General features: G+C 39.9%; 1 protein-coding gene across 1 annotated transcript in view; it reads right to left on the reverse strand.

The window, feature by feature from the left end:
* DNAH8 (dynein axonemal heavy chain 8) overlaps window positions 1-19,648 on the reverse strand; it is a 593,210-nt gene that overhangs the window by 45,457 nt on the left and 528,105 nt on the right. Inside the window, exons 81-86 of the mRNA XM_050948396.1 lie at window positions 16,744-16,865; window positions 13,170-13,288; window positions 8,705-8,907; window positions 3,212-3,285; window positions 1,704-1,856; window positions 538-693 (exon numbers count right to left, since the gene is read on the reverse strand). Coding sequence (XP_050804353.1) covers window positions 538-693; window positions 1,704-1,856; window positions 3,212-3,285; window positions 8,705-8,907; window positions 13,170-13,288; window positions 16,744-16,865 — 827 coding nt within the window. The remainder of the gene's footprint in view (window positions 1-537; window positions 694-1,703; window positions 1,857-3,211; window positions 3,286-8,704; window positions 8,908-13,169; window positions 13,289-16,743; window positions 16,866-19,648) is intronic.

Genomic DNA, 19,648 nt, shown 5'->3' on the forward strand with positions numbered 1-19,648 from the left:
GTGGAGTACCTATGCCAGTGGGAGGTAGGCAGGCATAGTCTTCACTAAATGCTATAGAGATGCAGCTGCACCAGAGCAGCTGTGCCGCTGCAGGACTGTAAGTGTAGACAAGTCCTTAGAAGAGGCCTGAAGGTTTAATTAATGTTTGCAAAGTGCTTTGAGATCTGTGGATAAAAGGATCTATATTCAGAAAGTGAAAAACGTTAGTATATAAATCTCATGACTACCATATCTTTACATTACACAATGCGGGCCGAGTCCTACTCACACTGAAGTCAGCGGAGGAAAATGTCCATTGACATTAATAAAAGCAAAAAGATTCTAAAGTCTCAGAAAATCTGCCTGTAACTTAAAAGAGACTAAATCAGTAAGGTACATCTGAAAAAGAGTCCCCAGTCCTGCAATATAATGCACATGGAACATGAAATAAGAGACTTTCATATTACAATAAAGGTACAAATATCTACTTTTATCAGGAACCCCAGTGAAAAAGACTCCACTTAACATGAAGTTGGATGCAAAACCTATATGAAATACCTGTACAGTGGAATGTAGGAAAGCTACAGTGTAAAGCAGAGGTTTCCACATAGGCATATTGCTGACATCTAGCAGGTCTTGATTAATTCCTGAAAATGTTCTTTTCAAACCTGCACGTACACCCTGGGGAGGTTCATTTGTGAACTTTATAGAAATCTGTCATGTAAAAATGGTGAAACAATTAGATTTACTCTCTTAAAATAAAACAAGGTTCTATCTACAATGGGGTGAGCAAACTTTTTAGCCCAAGGGCCATATCTGGGTATGGAAATTGTATGGCGGGTCATGAATGCTCAGAAAATTATGGGTTGGGGTGCAGGAGGGTGTGAGGGCTCTGGCTGCAGGTGTGCGCTCTGGGGTGGGGCTGGGGATGAGGAGTTGGGAGGAGGGTGCTTCAGGCTGGGACTGAGGGGTTTGGAGGGTGGGAGAGGGATCAGGGCTGGGGCACAGAATCTGGGTGGTGCTTACCTCAAGCAGATCCCAGAAACAGCGGCATGTCCCACCTCTGGCTCCTACCAGGAGGCCAGGAGGCTCTGTGCGCTGCCCTGTGCGCAGGTGCCGCTCCTGTAGCTCCCAATGGCTGCAGTTCCTGGCCAATGGAAGCTGTGGGGGTGGCACTTGGGATGAGGGCAGTGTGTGGAGCTCCCTGGCTGCCCCTATGCATAGGAGCCAGCGGGAGGACATGCCACTGTTTCTGGGAGCTGTGCGGAGTGGGACAAGACCCAGATTCCACTCCCTGGCTGAAGCACTGGAGCAGGGCAAGCCCCAGACCCCCCTTCCTGGAGGGAACTCGAGGGCTGGATTAAAACAACTGGAGGGCTGGATGTGGCTCCAGGGCTGTAGTTTGCTCACCTCTGATCTAAAATATTGCAATTTGTAAATTTACGAGTCATATAATCAAGAGATGAGTACTGAAATACAGCTGATCAGAAACTACACAAAACTAATGTATATTGGAACCAGTAAATTAAAGTCCTAGGATATACGGTATTTTTAAAATGTTAACATGTGACTTTTGAGAATGCTTCAGATTTTGCAGTGTAACTTCCATTCCAGTGCCATATTTTTAGCTTCAGACTTTGTTTTACTAATTATTTCATTTTCATATACCTAATTTATCTAAATTCACTTAATGATATTAGGTCTGACTAAGTATTTGAACAAACCTGTAGCAGTGTAATTGGGAACTTGTCATGTGGCTCAGTGGTTATCCAAACTCGAAAGGTCTCATTAGGAATCTCTGCAGTAACAACTGTTTCCAGTAGTTCATCCATGAAATCCAGGCCTAGGTGACAGTTTTGAAGTAACACCCAGCCCCCCTGTATAAAAATAATTTATGAAATAATTTTTAGTCAGTAAACCATCTTGTGATTAAAAAAAAAGAAAAACACCACGTTTATGTTAGAATCAGATTTGGTCACATGCATCTAATGACTCTAAGTTTGTGGAGGTTTGGCATGTTTTTTGGTTACATAGTTTCATTGCATTTGGATAGTGACATAGATGTAACAGCTAGCAAAAATAAATTTGAAGTTATTTTCATATGCTGTAGTTCAGACAGAAAACAGGAAATAACTGGACACAATGTGAAAGTAAAGTAGCAGTGCCATCAAGTGGCAAAAGTAAATAACAGAAAGCCAAACCCAGCATTCCTTAACCCAGGAAAACATCTGTTGACTCAACTGTATTATCAGTTCAAAAAGTCTCCAAAGAGTGAAAATATTCCAGTTGAAACCCAACACACACATCTTTTCTTTTTAATTATTTGTAAGTTAAAGAGTCTAACGTCACTGTAGAGAGGATGAGGGAAGATTAAACCTTTTTATTGATAACCTATAGTTAATCTCCAAGAAGCACATTTGGGTGAAATTCAGCCTTGTGCAGAAGGTTGCCCAAATCCTATGGATCCCTTAAGTACCACATATGCTGTATTTTGAGGGTTGGCCATCTACACTGGAGTGAATTTCTTCTATTTGTGAATTAAAATAATCAGCCTTTTCAGCCTCAACTGTGTTATAGTTAAGATGAAAAAGAAGCCCAATACAAATACTGAAGACTATTAAATTAATTCCAGTGACCTACATGGGTTTTATTGCAATTTATAATATTATAGTTGCTATTTTGTGTTAGTTCATTTACATACAAATGAACATTTAATGAATAAATTTAATAAAAATATTTCTATAACCATTTCATATATTTTGGTCAACTGAAATACAGTAAAAATAATTATATATATTTCTTTTCTTTTAAACAGTCTCTACTAGTTTGGGAGGAAGATGCTTAATTAAACTCTGTCACTCTTCTAAATTATTATTATGTATTTATTATTTGTATTACTATAGCATCTAGGACCCCTAGTCATGGACTAGGCACTATACAAACACACACAAAAAAGATGGTCCCTTCCCTAGATAAAACCGGGTTGATTTTCAGAAGTTTTCTATTGCTATTGCTGATTTTCTGTATCTAGTGCTGCATTGCGTTTTCAGCATTGGATATAAATACACTAAACTGATGTGGGACTTTTTATATTTCTGACCTTGAGATGAGCATATAAAACCCAGAGTCAATTTTACACAGAAACTCTAGCTCTAGGATACAAGGGTACAGGTATAAAGGGCATAAAAAACCAACACAGAACCCTAACTGGCATTTCAGTGCTCTTTCATACCTGCTGCATTGACATCTGAGTTAGCTTGCGTGCATGAACTTCTTGTCCCTGACCCATAGAGATAGTCCTACATTCTACAACAGATGGAACAGCATGTTGATAATGAATGTATATATTTTAGCTTCTTCAACTAAGAACAAGTGCAATTAAAATGATTAATTCAAAGTGATATTGGGAAAAATTCCTGAAAGATGTAATGAAGCACTATTTTAATATACAAATAGATACATTTTATTCCTATTTATTCAGTTGGTATGCCTTCAATATTTAATTTCTCAATATGAGCGTAATTTTCTATAAATATTAAAAGTCTAATGAAGCACTTGAAACTGTATATTCAACAGGCATACTATTTATTTATAAGGGCATAAATATGGTTCATATTACTGTTGTCAATGGGAATTTGAAAACAATAGTTTCTCCTAATTACATGCAAAGCAAGATTTTCAAGAAGTTTAGATGTGCAACTAGAAACGAGATTTGAAGGCAAAATTATAACTGTCCAAACAAATCAAGTAACTGCACATTCTAATGTGACTAATTAGCATAAATGTATTTAACCACTTGTGCATGCAACTACTCAATTTGTATGTATAATATCACAAATACTGCAGACACAATATATGCACAAAGTCTAGAATTTTTTTAAAGTTCCTTTTTATTATAGAAATAATTTCATAAAAATAAACAAAAGATGGCTTATCTTGCTATCTGCAGCAAGAAATATTTAGAATAGAACAATTAAGAGACAGCGCTCTCAGCTGTTATGCAAAACTCAAGGGCTTGTCTACATGCAATGTTACTGGGCAGCAAGCCAGGGTGTTAATCTATAGAGCACTAGCTTGCCACATAGTAACGTCCCGTGTAGAAATGGCTATTGTGCACTAAAACTTCTGTATAGCGTGCTTTGATGTACTGCTGTTTGAAATGATAGTATATCAAAGTGCACTACAGAAAAGACAGTTACTCACCTTTGTAACGATTGTTCTTTGAGATGTGTTGCTCATATCCACTCCAAATAAGTGTGCGCATGCCGCATGCCGCGTGCATGATCGTTGGAAGATTTTTACCCTAACGGCACTCGGTGGGTTGGCTGCAGCACGCCCTGGAGTGGCACCCGTATGGCGCTGGATATATGCCCCTGCCAACCCAGCGCCCCCTCTGTTCCTTCTTGCCGGCTACCCCGACAGAGGGGAAGGAGGACAGGTTTGGAATGGATATGAGCAACAAATCTCGAACAACAACAGTTACAAAGGTGAGTAAAGTTTCAGAGTAGCAGCTGTGTTAGTCTGTATCCGCAAAAAGAACAGGAATACTTGTGGCACCTTAGAGATTAACAAATTTATTTGAGCATAAACTTTCGTGAGCTACAGCCCACTTCATTGGATCCATAGACTGGAACACACAGAAAGAAGATATTTATACATACAGAGAACATGAAAAGGTGGGAGTAGCCATACCAACTGTAAGATGCCAATCAATTGAGATGAGCTATCATCAGCAGGAGAGAGAAAAAAACGTTTGAAGTGATCATCGAGATGACCCATAGAAGGTGTGAGGATATTTTAACATGGGGAAATAGATTCAATTAGCGTAATGACCCAACCATTCCCAGTTTCTGTTCAAATCTAAGTTAATTGTATCTAATCTGCATATTAATTCAAGTTCAGCAGTCTGTCTTTAGAGTCTGTTTTTGAAGTTTTTTTGTTGCAAAATTGCCACCTTCAAGTCTGTCACTGAGTGGTTAGAGAGGTTTAAGTGTTCCCCCACTGGTTTTTGAATGTTATGATTCCTGATGTCAGATTTGTGTCCGTTTATTCTTGTGTTTAGAGATTGTCCAGTTTGGCCAATGTATATTGCTGGCACATGATGGCATATATCACGATGGTAGATGTGCAGGTGAATGAGCCCCTGATGGTGTGGCTGATGTGATTAGGTCCTACGATGGTGTCACTTGAATAGATATGTGGACAAAGTTGGCATGGGGCTTTGTTGCAAGGGTAGGTTCCTGGATTAGTGTTTATGTTGTAAGGTGTGTGGTTGCTGGTGAATATTTGCTTCAGGTTGGGGGGCTGTCTGTAAGTGAGGACTGGTCTGTCACCCAAGATCTGTGAGAGTGAGGGATCATCTTTCAGGATAGGTTGTAGATCTTTGATGACGCGCTGGAGAGGTTTTAGATGGGAGCTGTAGGTGATGGCTAGTGGCGTTCTGTTATTTTCTTTGTTGGGCCTGTCCTGTAATAGGTGACTTCTGGGTACTCTTCTGGCTCTGTCAATCTGTTTTTTCACTTCAGCAGGTGGGTATTGTAGTTTTAAGAATACTTGATAGAGATCTTGAAGGTGTTTGTCTCTGTCTGAGGGATTGGAGCAAATACGGTTGTACCTTAGAGCTTGGTTGTAGACAATGGATTGTGTGGTGTGTCCTGGATCGAAGTTGGAGGCATGTAGGTAAGTACAGCGGTCAGTAGGTTTCCAGTATAGGGTGGTGTTTATGTGATCATCACTTATTAGCACAGTAGTGTGTAGGAAATGGACCACTTGTGTGGATTGGTCTAGGCTGAGGTTGATGGTGGGATGGAAATTGTTAAAATCATGATGGAATTCCTCGAGGGCTTCTTTTCCATGGGTCCAGATGATGAAGATGTCATCAATGTAGCGCAAGTAGAGTAGGGACGTTAGGGGATGAGAGCTAAGGAAGCATTGTTCTAAGTCAGCCATAAAAATTTTGGTGTACTGTGGGGCCATGTGGGTACCCATAGCAGTGCCGCTGACTTGAAGGTATATATTGTCCCCAAATGTGAAATAGTTGTGGGTGAGGACAAAGTCACAAAGGTGAATAACCGTCTTTTCTTCTTTGAGTGCTTGCTCATATCGATTCCAGTTAGGTGACTCCCAAGCCTTACCTAAGCGGTGGGATTGGAGTGAGATGTCACGGAACGAAGGACCACTGAACCAAATGCTGCATCATCTCTGGACTGCTGCACTATGGCATTGTGGAAAGCAATGGTATGTACCGATGACCAAGTCGCTGCCCTACTGATCTCCTGTATGGGTACATGAGCCAGGAAGGTGGAGGGCAAAGCTTGAGCCCAAGTGGAGTGGGCAGTAAGGTGTTTAGTTGGGACACCAGCCAAGTCATAGAACACACGGATACATGATGTGATCCAGGACGAGATGCGCTGGGTGGAGACCGGGAGCCCCTTCATCCAGTCTGCCACAGCTATGAACAGCTGGGTCGTCTTCCTAAAAGGTTTCGTTTGCTTGATGTAAAAGGCGAGGGCCCTGCAAACATCTAGAGAGTGAAACTGTTGTTCTCGCCGAGAAGTGTGTGGCTTTGGATAGTAGACTGGAAAGAAGATGTCTTGGTTGACATGGAAGGCAGACACCACCTTAGGAAGGAAGGTGGTGTGGTCGCCTCCGGTACTCGTGGCTCCGAAGGGGCAGAACGGAAGGCCCCCGAAGGAACCCCTTGGGCCTGATGATATGCCCAGGAGATCCAAAAGGACCACTGTGGGGGTTTCTGCCCCAGGTCCTGGCCTTCTTCCGGACACTGGCCTGCATCATCCTCAGCCTGGTCCTGGGTGTGATAGCCACCTTGTGAGTGAGATGACGCAGAGGCAGAGTGAGACAGCCAAGGCGGTGCCATACGGGATGGTGCCGGTGGTGTGATGCAGGGCAGTACCGAGATGGTGAACGGTGCCTGCGGTCGTATCGGTACCAGGAACCTGATATGGATCTCGACAGCGACCTCTGGTGAGATCAGCCCCGAGACTGGCTCTGGGAGGAGCACTGCTCTGATTGGTACCGGGAGCAGAGCATAGAGTCCGATCAGTACTGGCCATAATGCAAATCAGACCTCTGAGAGCCAGAAAGGTGCCGTGAGTACGACCGGCGCCGAGAGCGAGATCGGTGCCGGGACGGCAAGCGATGCTGTTAAGCGTGCCAGGACCACAATTGGGACCGGGATCGGTACCGTCCTGCTTCACCCAAGGACGGCAGTTGCATCAGTGACGGTTTCCCCTTCGACAGCACCATCCGCACTGGTGGTCAGCTCTGGAGTCAGCTCTGTGAGCACGATCAAGTCCTGCGCCGTTGAAAAGGTCTCCGGTGTGGAAGGCAGTCTCAGCTCGACCGCCATGTGCACTGGGGAGCTTACTTGCACTGGATTCAACGGCCCTTGTAGCGCTGGACTCAGCAGTGCAGGAGCCATTACTTGTCCTATGTGCTCCGGCAATGTACGTGGCTCCAACTGCAGTGTGGGCAGCATCGGTGGCTGTTGAACCAACAAACAAGAAGTGGCCGGCACCTGCTTGGGCTGCTGCTTCTTCTGACTCAGCAATAGGGACCAGCACCGTGGTGGTGGGGGCACCAGGGAAATTTGATGTGAGTCTTTAGTAGAGTCCGAATGAGTTGCCAGTGCCACTGGGGCACTCCGCACCGAAGTCAATGGTGCCGGGTCCTGTGAAGAGGAAGGGACCATGCTAAGTGCCGCCTCCATAAAAAGCTGTCTCTGTCCAGAGTCCCACTCCTTTCTGGTCCTTGGCTTGAACGCTTTGCAAATGTGGCAATTATCCACCTGGTGGGGTTCCCTCAGACGCCTTAGGCAGGAGTTTTGGAGGGGTCTCCTGTAAGCATTGGCTTCAGGCAAGCCAAGCAGGGTTTGAAACCCGGGGACCTAGGCATGGGCCTGGATACTGGGACAGGGGAGAAGACTCTGCTCCCCGCCAGTGAGTAAGCTAAATCTAACTACACTAAGTAACTACTAACAACTATTAACAACTATAAACAACTATTAACAACTATTAATCACTAATCAGAACTATTAACAGGTACTAACGCTAGGGAAGGTGGAGATCAGCTAAGCTGCGCTCCACAGTTCTAACAACCGTCACGGGTGGTAAGAAGGAACTGAGGGGGCGTTGGGTCGGCAGGGGCATACATCAGACACCAAAAGGGCTCCACTCCAGGAGGCGCCGCAGCCAACCCACTGTGTGTTGCTAGGGTAAAAATCTTCCGACGATCGTGCATGCAGCACACACGCACCTAATTGGAATCAATATGAGCAAGCACTCGAAGAAGAACTTCTAGTGCACTACAGCAGAGTCCACACAGGATGTTACTGCACTGCAAGCTAATGCAATGTACATTCACACCCTGGTTTGCTGTGCAGTAACATCCTGTGTAGACAAGCTATAAGACAGAGTAGGTATCTATCAGAAATACTTACAATTATAGAATGAATAATGTCATGGATTGGAAGGAAGATAACTAACAAGCAATGTAAATATTGAGAACATATTACTGTTGCACTCCCTAAAAGAATGATATTCAGCACCACAGTATTTATTTAAAGTATGAATTACTTTCTCCATCTCTATAAGAAAGTTTCAGGGATAACTAATGGTAAGGCAGGTTTAATAAAGCTGTTTTCTAGAATAAAACCCCCAAAGTTATATTTCCTTTATATGATGAGAATGAATAATTATGTTCATACCCAGTTTAAGTTTTCTCGCCAAGGCATCAATCTGAATAGTTGGGTCAGCCCCCATAGACAAGAAACAGATAAGGGGTGTTCGTGTATCGCTTTCTTCCCAAGTCTTCTCTAAATTTAAAATGACTGGTTCTGTATATTTCTCTTCCAGCGAATCAGCAATATACTTTCTGGCTTGGGAAAGGGTGCGATCTGGGCACCAAGACCTGGAAATACACATATGTAGTGAGCTACAAATTCAGTATCTTTTTCTTTTATTTTATTGAATTCCATTTCAAGGCTATGGAAGGAAATTTGAGACTGTGAGGTTATATACGAGACAAAACATGTTAAGGAAACATTGACAATAAAATAACCTAAAATATTCTATTCCAAAACATTTTTAACTATTTGTTTTTAATAGACCTTAAAAATGGTTAAGTTTGCAAATCCAGCCACAGAGGAGTCATTAGTAAAATAATTTTTTTTTAAATCTCCCCCAATTAAACTTGCATTTACAATTTCCTCAATGTCCAAGTGGAACAAGAAATGTGACACACTAGAGAGCACTGCTCTGTTCATAGTAACAGACTAGATACACTGAAGCCATGTTACTACACGCTATATCAGTTGGATTGGTTCAGTTGTGAAATTAAAGCTGGGTCAAGAACTGGCTAATAATGAGTGTCACAAAAAGATAGTTAAGGGTTAATGCCTCTTTTATCTGTAAAGGGTTAAGAAGTTCACCTAGCCTAGCTGACACCTGACCAGAGGAACAAGATGTTTCAAACGGAAGGAGGGAAGTTTTCCTTTGTTTAGAGTTTCAGTTTCAGCCGAGTGAAAAAGACCAAGGAACCAGCCTCTTATCAGAGCAGTAAGTTTTAGAAATGGATAAATAGGTTTATGTTTATTTTCTTTGTAACTTGTCTTGGTACCATGAAGGGAATTATCAAATTTGGGTATTCTTGTGTGTATTAAAGTTTTTGCCCAGGGGAACATCCTCTGTGTTTTTGAATCTGTTGTCTGTGAGAGTAGCTGATATGCTAATCTCTCCCAGAGGCTTTTCTTTTAGCTTTCTTGTCTTTAATTAAAAGCCTTCTTTTTAAATACCTGATTGATTTTTTCCTTGTTTTTTAGACCCAAAGAGGTTGGATCTGGATCCATAAGGAGTTGGTGGGAGAAAGAAAAGGGGATGGTTAATTTCTCCTTGTTTTAAGATCGAAGGGGTTTGGATCTGTGTTCACCAGGGAATTGGTGAAGTCCCTCAAGACTACCCAGGGAAAAAAGTAGTGCTTGGGGGTGGTGGCAGCGATACCAGATCTAAGCTGGTAATTAAGCTTAGAAGTGTCCATGCAGGTCCCCACATCTGTACCCTAAAGTTCAGAGCGGGGAAGGAACCTTGACAATTAGAAATGTAACTTAATTGTGTAGAGACTCATACTACATAATATATAGTACTACCCAATATATAAATTTTTATACAGGGCACAGCTGGCAGTACTGCTTACACTTACGGTTGTCCAACACTTTCCATTGTAAGACCCTGTTTTCAGTTGCTCATAACTTTGCACACTTTAACTGTTTGGACTGAAATTTTCCATTCTGGGTACCTGTCTCAAGCTTTTTTTTTTTTTTTTTTTTTTTAATTTTCAGCAAAAGCAGTTCAGCCATGTTCAAGAACACAATTAGGGGAAAATTAAGTCGTTTTGCTCATATTAAAACAAATTTTAAAATTGTTTGAGAAACTGAAGTGCCTTCATACTTTGACATTTAATAGAGCAGCTTCCATTTGTGTCAGAGCGGTGCTTTTTACTGTTCTTACAAAAAAAGCATCCTAATCTGGCCAAGTTACGGTAGATCTCAGAGTTATGAACACCAGAGTTACAAATTGACTGGTCAATCATACACCTCATTTGGAACCAGAAGTACACAGTCAGGGAGCAGCAGAGACAAAAAACGCAAAAAACACATACAGTACAGTACTGTGTTAAATGTACACTACTAAAAAAATAAAGGGAATGTTTTAAAAAAAGATTTGACAAGGTAAGGAAACTGTTTCTGTTCTGGTTTCATTTAAATTAAGATGGTTAAAAGCAGCATTTTTCTTCTGCACAGTAATGTTTCAAAGCTGTATTAAGTCAATGTTCAGTTGTAAACTCTTGAAAGAACAACGATAATGTTTTGTTCAGAGTTATGAACATTTCAGAGTTACAAACAACTTCCATTCCCAATGTGTTCATAACTCTGAGGGTCTACAGTATAAGCCTTTGAAAGAAAGTTTGCATATGCTCACTAGCGACTTGTTAGAGTTTGTTGCCTGTACAACTTTAATTTGGCCCCTCGTGCACATGCATTATGATACAGTCTTCAATTAGATGATCACATACTATTTTTCCACAGCACGCCTGCCTCCTTCACTGCACAGGATGGACTTTCTCTGGGGGTGAATAGAGGTCATGTAATTAATGATGTTGTTTATAAGATCCCTGCCCCATCTGCTGCAAAAGTTGGAAGGCGTGTGTTGAATGAGGCAGTGGATTATATGTAGAGAAAGGCTGAATTCATTGTTAAAGTCCCAGAAATACTGCCCTAGAGAAATGGATACTATCCCTCCCTTAGCCACAGAGCTCCAGCGTACTACAAGACAAGTCACTCAATCCAAACTTTTCACAGGTGGTCAGTAAATGTTAGTTCATTTTGTGGGTGCCCAAGCTGAGCACAAGTGCTGAACACTCCTAGCTATAACTGATGCCAATGGGAGTGGTGCTTTGAATAAATAAACTAGTATATAAAACTTAACAGAGTTGGTCACTGAATCCTTCTTTTACTACCACTGTACCTTTCATTTTTTGAGTTGAGTTGCAATCTCTCTCTTTTAATAGGATGGATACAAATTAATTATTTTAGTAAAACCAGATTTAAAAAAAATAAATCAGTTTTTTAATTTAAGTTAAATATGGTTTTATTTTTAAAAACTAAACCCACTTAAAATTAAATTTGAAATGACAAACTATATCAAGGCCTAAACTTATTCTAATATATTAAAATCATTTACATTAAATTAAAAATAATATTAAGTAGTACATATTTGCTGCCCAGTTTTAAAGCACCTGGAACCAGTTTGCTGAAGTCCTAAAACCAGCTTTTGTCAACAATAGCCTCTTCTGCAGGTGCAGAGAGTATTTTTTTCATTCAGTTTATTCAGCTAGTTCCGTTCAATAATTAGTTCGTTCAAAGTTACAAAACCAATTTGGAGTTGAAAAAAAAAACTCAGGAAAGCTTATTTTCCTCTTTCAATTTATGAATCACACTAGGTGTGAGAGGTTAGATCTACTGTTCTCCTAAAATCTTGAAGGACATGATGACCAGAAACAATCAGTTCAATTAATTAACAACAGATAATTCTTTCGTTGTTTAATAAATCAGTTAATTTTAAATGTAAAACATGTTTTGATAAACATTTAGATAAAGTTTTTTCTTGTGAATCCAGCACTTTTAAGGTAGTTTTATAGACTAAAAACAATTAAAATGCTGGTTTTGTGCATTTTAATTGAATTGAATTTTCCATCCAAATAGCTCTTGACACAGAATACAAATAAAAATTGGTAAATACGAAGTACATCATTCACCATTCTCTACCATAATACAAATATAAAGATTAAGAATCTAAAATGTAAACATTAAGATCCTAATTGCTTAAATAGATGTGTATACATATATTGTATCCCCTTGGTTATCAAAAGGACTAAAATTTAATGCAAAGGCTGTGTTTATTTGCATATAACATGTTCTAATACTTACCAACTAATGAGAGATCAACTTTTCTTTAGAAAAATAACTAAAAAGTGCAAATACAAAACATGATTAAAATTGATTATTTATATCAAGATTTTCTGCTTGCTGATTTAAATCATGGTTCAAATTGGTGACTTCAATTACTTTGATTTAAAGCAATCCACTTTTTTTTTTTGCATTGGTAGTTTTGATTAATCAATGTAGTCACATAATGGGATTTTTAATAACCCCATCTCTTTTTAAAAACAAAAAACCCTTCATTTTTGAAAATTAGTTATTTTGAAAACAAAAAATGAAAATAAAAATTATGATAATTTCCACACAAAAATAAAAAAAATCATTTTGAAAATATATAGAATGAAAATGATTTTAACATTTTCAATAATTTTTTTGGGGGGGTTCTAGAGTCCTCTTCCTATTGCTGTTTAGCATGATGCCTTAATATTTAAGGCAAAGTTGAAGAAAGGTATTTTCTGGAAAACTATTAACTATATACTAGATGATTCCAAACATAAAGAGTTTCCTTTTTCAGTGAGTGAATCTTAATAGTTAAATATTACTGCATATCATATATAGAAACTTTATACAGTGCAGATACTATTAACTACAGCACAGTGATACAATTCGATATTTACTGCAATAAGTAACTTATCTCAGTAATGAACAGTGCTCCAAAATCTATGATGATTCTCACCTGATAAGCAAAAGTTTGCGACAGGTATCTAGTGAGTCATTGTATCCATCAGGAATAACTTCTTCTTCAGGAGCATCTTTATCAAACCAACTTTTCCACCCTTTCTCATTGCGGGATATCTAAATTTATTACATGAATAAACACATAAATAAACTTTGCCCATAAGAAAATGTACGCAGTTATTTTAGAAAGTTATGTTTTAATAATATCCTTCATATTATTATGCTAAGTAGAATATATATCACATCATGGGGAGATTCTGTAGCATTTCTGGAGATACATGTTTTGTGATATTAAGATGTTGGTGACAGATCTGTTTGAGCATCCCCTGACTGACCATCCACCAACCTGCTGTGAGGGGAATACAAGCCTCTGGATCACTAGATGTTTTAAACCTATAAGGTATGAATGGAATCCAGCCACTACCCCTATCTTGGGGACCCTAGCCACATTCTTGTGGCACAGACCCTTTATCACCCCAGGGTGAGAACTGGAATTTGCTGTTCAGCAGCCTAGCCCCTGGATGCAATGGTGACCCTCCGGATTCTCCCATATTTAAACACAGAACTCCATCTCAAGATGTGAATTTTCTTGTTTACTGTTTAACTCTCTCAGGAGACTTTTGTAGTAACTGTGAAGCAGATAACACAAACATACTTTGCACAGGATTTTCACATAATTTCTCTTTTATTTAATCATATAAAGCACAAGAGAATACAGAACATTTAGAAAACACTTAACATCTTAACTGCAGTGCCCTTCACTAGCTCATCCTTCCCTGAAGAGTCCTTGGGAAAGCATCTTGGCTCAAGAAGGAAGGCAGAGTCCCTGCCTTATGTAGGCCCCTACGTGCTGCAATGCTTCTCTCTCCTCTTGAGTTAAAGACAAAAGGGCCAAAACCTCCAATGCCCCCTGTTCTTGTGTATCTCCCTAGTTTATGTGCCTCCTTCCAACACCTGGCTTTCTTTATTCTGCCCTTTGGTAACTTTCCATTGTTCTCCTCTTCCCCTCTCCCTTCAGACACAGGAGGAAGTATCTTTTCTGTAAGGATGCAGTTACTCTTTCAAATAACTACTGTGGTCAAAGTACAATTATGTAAAATTAAATACTTTCCTATCATTCTCAGTGTGAGGAAGATATGCTTTTTCAGGCAGGTAAGGCATAGTGGATACACATTCATGATACAGCAGTTTTGATAGTGACTGCTCATGATAACTTCATAATGTCAACCAGAATTCATAAATTCTATAGACAGATTCCCAAATTGTATACTGTAATATTCATGGATTGCAGGGCTAGAAAGAACCACTGTGATAATCTAATATTAAGATATTACAATAAAATATTGTGATATTAAGGTATAATCTCCTAATAATTTGCCTTCGAATAGTTTACTACCCAAACAGAGAATTATTGTCTATGTAGGAAGCTAGTAAGTTCATCTTTTTGGCAGGATGATTCTATACTACAAGCATGGAGGAAGAAGAGTATTATAATTGGTATGTCTCTCTTAATAATAAAGAACCAAGAGATAATAGCTAAAATCGTCACATGTGCCACTATGGGCCAAATGGTCAAAGATGCCCAAGTCAAAAATAACAGCTGATGCTAACCTACAGCCACCATATTATGCAGCTTTTGAAATGCCAACTGAGAATAAGTCTGACCAGCAGAGTGATCAAACCTCTCCTAGAATATCTGTCAAGAGATATAAAGACTATAGTGAGACCACAATGAAGGTCTCTATATAAAAACCTAAAAAACAGAGGCAGAATTCGGACCTGAATGGAGTGATTGAAGATATGTCTATACTGCACACTTCTTTTGGCAGTGTATTGTGTACATTTGCACATAGCCCCCCTAACATGCATATAAATAGCAGTGTAGCCAGTGAGGCATGGCTTAGGCAAATAGAGTAAAGACACGCCTGAAGGGTGTGAGAATGTACACAAGTACATACCCTACAGGGCTCTCTACTTAGCTACGCCATGCCTACCTGTCTACATTGCTATTTTTAGCAGCGTAGTGTCCTGCTGCTTCCTCACTGCTGGAGTCTTTCCCAATGCAGGAAAAGACTCAGGCAGTGAGAGGCAGTGGGGAAAAGCTCTGTCAGCTGCCCACTGCGAGAGCCTTGTCCCACCACAGGGAAAGACAGCAGTAGAGGGGAAAAGGTCAGGGGAAGGGAGGGCAGAATCCCTGCTGCATCCCAGCTCCCAGAGTCTTTTCTCAATGTAGTGAAAGGCTCCAGCAGCAGGGATCCAATGAAGTCTTTCCCCTGCTGGAGTCTTTCATGGACATGTGCACACAGTTTGCTTTTCACTGCATCATGTAACTACATGTACACTGACACTGATGTGTAGTGTAGACATAGCCTGAGAAGTAAAATTTTCTACAGCAAAGTTTCTTAGATCAATACAGGGGGAAGAAGAGACATGCTGAGACTTGAATATATACTGTATATTAAGAAAGGTCTGGCTGGCTCACTAGGCCTTGGACAGTCTCAAACTTCAGAAGAACTATATCTCCATGAGGCTGGGGGAGCACAGCTTGCTCACTCACAACTCATACAGACCGGAGGAGGAGTGAGGAGCAAATGTGAATAACTCTTCTCCTTATGGGGCCCTCCCAATCTGGCACTGCCTGGAACTAGAAGTTTAACAGCAGCTCAGAAATAGCTGTATGTGGAATCTCAGTCTAACTGCCAAGTAAACCAGAGAAATGCAGATCTTATAACCAAATAATTGAACTCTGAATTAATCTCTCTCTGTTTGTAATATTACATGTTTGTTTCTGAGCCACATCTAGAAGTAGTAGTATTGGGGAAAGGAGTAGGATCCCTGCATCCCCTCATCTTGAACTATAGGGCTCGACATCCCCACTAATGGCACCAGACACTACCCTGCCTCAGCATGACATTCTAGGCATGAAGCTAGCCTTCTTGGCACAGCAGGTATTTTCCCAGAAAGTGATGTTAGCAGTAGCACCAGGACAGGGAACAGACCCCATCTCCATCTCAGATCTCCACAGCCCGAAGACATCAGCAAAGGTAGCAGACTGTTTTCTAAAATTTGAATTCTCCACAACATTTTCTGTTTGCCTTAACAACCTTCCACATCTCCCTTATAGTCCCTTCACTGCTAAATTCATAGTTCTTGCCTTCATGCTCCCCTTCCTTCCTCCTCCTCTCCTTCTTCTTTCCTTTGACATTCATCCCTTATGTCCCTCCTTCCATTACTTTCCTTACCCCTAATTCCTTGCTCCTATACCCCTCTCACTCCACCTTTATACTGCATATACAAAAATATTAAAAATAAATAAAAATAAATGAATATTTTTGAAAAAAGAAAGCCATAGAATCAATGTGACCATCACCACTCATATCACTTTGCTTCTATGTTGGGCCCCTTTTCTCCAGACCTCTTCTATTTTTGCCTTTTTAGAAGATAAGTTCTTCAGGGTAGTGATCATGTCTTAAGGGGACTATACAACAGCTACGACAAATGGGACTCCAATCCTGATTGGGACAATTGGATATTAATACAAGAAAGATAAATAAGTGTAACAACAACAACACCTGATTCATAATTTCTGCAAATTGTGGAAGTTTGCTCAGTTCCACCAGATTCAGCCACGTCATGTCAAGAATCCACCGGAATGGTTTGGGGGGGCAAGCTTTTAGATCCAGCGCTGCACCTCCTGGAAGAGAATATTGTTGTGATGAAATACACATAAATCATGCTTGATATTTCTGTTCCATTGTGCTGAAATACTATAGGAATGCCAGTAAGCAATACAAGCTATGCTTTAGAACTCAGAGAATTATTATGGCAGTGGAGGAGGAAAAAAGGGATGGAGACTTTTTCTGCTCACATCTTCTCTCCTGCTTCTTTTTAGATTGGAAGAAGAGGATATCTTCTAAGATTTCTACATGTTTTAAATGTGAGCAGCTATGTTCACTCCTCCAAGATGCTCACTTGCAGATTAAATTTCTATATCTCACTTTCTGAATGCAGGGGCCCCTTTAATATATTCACCAGTTCAGTTTAAAAATATATGTTCGTAACACTGTATGCAATTATTTAATTTGGAAGCTCTCACTCTTAAATCTGAGAACCTCCTGCTAAGTCCTAAAGAAGTATGTACTGTTACTGATGGGCAATCAAATATTTATCCTCGTTCAACCTCGTGAACAAGAATATATAGTGGTTGCACTTAAGAAGTTTTCTTTGTTTTGAGATATCACCTATGTTAAGAAAGGGAACTGCTCTTTGAAACAAGTAGAATCTTTCAAAATGAAAGAAACTTTTCAAGTGTGACTATTATATACTCACTACAATATAATGTAGCTACTACCACAACCAAAGCGGAACAGTATGTGTACACAGCCAGAGCTGACACCAGCTGTAAAGACAATTGACTTAGTTTTAAACATTAATTTTGTATAATTAACTTGAAATATTTGTTCATATATAGGACATAATCTTAGATCCATGTCACAATCCTTCAGATCTAGAATTTACAATCAGTTTTCTTAATTTTTACAGAAGGGTACCTTGCTGTTTTGAATATTTATTTTATTACAAGATGATTTATTGCCCTAACATCATTTCCTGATTCTGGATTATTTTAGTGCACAGGAAATTCTTATGACTAAATTAACTTCCCTTTCATCTACAGTGATGCAGTGTAGATTATTTTGCATTTACTTGTAAGAAGAGAAATATTCCTTTATGAAGAACTTCTCTCAAGGCAGTCCTTTTTGTGATTAGTATAGAAGTAATGATAAAATGGAATCTTATATGTCAAAAACAATCCTTCTCCAGCAGTGCTTACATGTCCAAAGAACAGTACAAACATTAACCAACTAATCCATCAGAGTTTACTGGAAAACCTGGGAAGGAGGAAGAAATTTTCAAAGGTAGAAGAAAGACCATCCTGAAGAGCCTAAATCTGGATGAAGAGCAACATAAGGCCCAGATAGCCAGGAGATAGTTGACTCTCCTTATCTGACATGTAACTGAAGGAAAAGTGATACAAACCAATTGTTACAGACTGAGAGAGGGATCAGGATACAGAATACAATTTCTTACCATGATTTTCTTTTTGTTAGCAGCTTCTTCCTTGATTTTCCACAAATGTGCAATGGTTTTTCTCTGTAAAATTTGAAGGTATTCCAGTGTTTGTTGCTCAGGGGGTCTAAAACTACTGCCATGCCCCACTTTAGGCCACCAGAATGGGAAAATTTATGATTACTTACCTGCAAATTTTCCTTTCTTTGAAGGGATACATCTGTGGCTATAGGGGGCAGAATCAAAACTGACTGAACAGCTGATGAGTGACTAGCCCCCACCTTCTGGAGACCCCCACTTCTTTGTTTTGAGATGCTTCCAAAGCCAGCCCCTCTGGACCATGAAATACCAAATGAATCTCTTGTCCTGCATCAGCACCTTGTAAAAATAAGTTTCACAGATCTCCCTTTTTCAGGGAAGTGCTGGATCTGTGGACTGATCTCTTTGAAGAAGCAGAACTTTTCAGCTAAGCAACCACAAATTCTCCGATTCTCTCTCAGAGCTAGGTCCACGAAGTCTCAGTGTGAGATTTTGTCAGCAAGGAAATGACAAAAATGTTTGTCAGAGAAAGCAACAAAGTGTCCTGTGGCACCATACAGACTAACAGACATATTGGAGCATAAACTTTCGTGGGTGAATACCCACTTTGTCAGACACTGCGTCTGACAAAGTGGGTATTCACCCACGAAAGCTTATGCTCCAATACATCTGTTAGTCTATATGGTGCCACAGGACTCTTTGTCACTTTTTACAGATCCAGACTAACACGGATACTCCTCTGATACTTGTCAGAGAAAGGATTTCCTTACTCTAAGGAATCACCACAGTGAGCAAGACCCACTTGCCAAAGGCTGCAGTGGATGACGACTATCAATCTTCTAAAATTTCGTAAACGTATGCAGGGATGATCAAGTTGCAGCATTACAGATTTCTCTGGAAGGGGCCTGCCATTTCTCAGCCCATGATACAACCACTGTTCGTACTGAATGAACTCTGGGGGATTGAGTTCTTTTGCTCTATATGCTTTAGCAATGCATCAACATGTCCAGCGAGAGTCTGATGATTTAGATGCATTAGCACATCTTTTTCTTGGCTGAAATACAACCAGTAAAGCTGCTGTTTTTCTTATGTTCTCTTTTGTTTTCAGATAACACTTTAAGGCTCACTTTACATCCAGTAAATGCCATAGCTGCTTCTTTGGGTGAGAAGGATATGGACAAAAAGAAGGCAATGAGAATTCTTGTGCTCAATGAAAAGTTAAATTTACTTTTGGAATAAAGATGGGATCCATTCTCAAAACTACTTTCAAAGCTCTCAACTCTGACACTTTTCTTGGTGAAGCGATAGCAATCAAAAAGGTAATTTTGATAGTCTAGTAATACAATGAAACTGATTTTACAGGTTTAAAGG

The sequence above is a fragment of the Gopherus flavomarginatus genome, chromosome 4 (assembly GCF_025201925.1).
Source record: "Gopherus flavomarginatus isolate rGopFla2 chromosome 4, rGopFla2.mat.asm, whole genome shotgun sequence".
NCBI lineage: Eukaryota > Metazoa > Chordata > Testudines > Testudinidae > Gopherus > Gopherus flavomarginatus.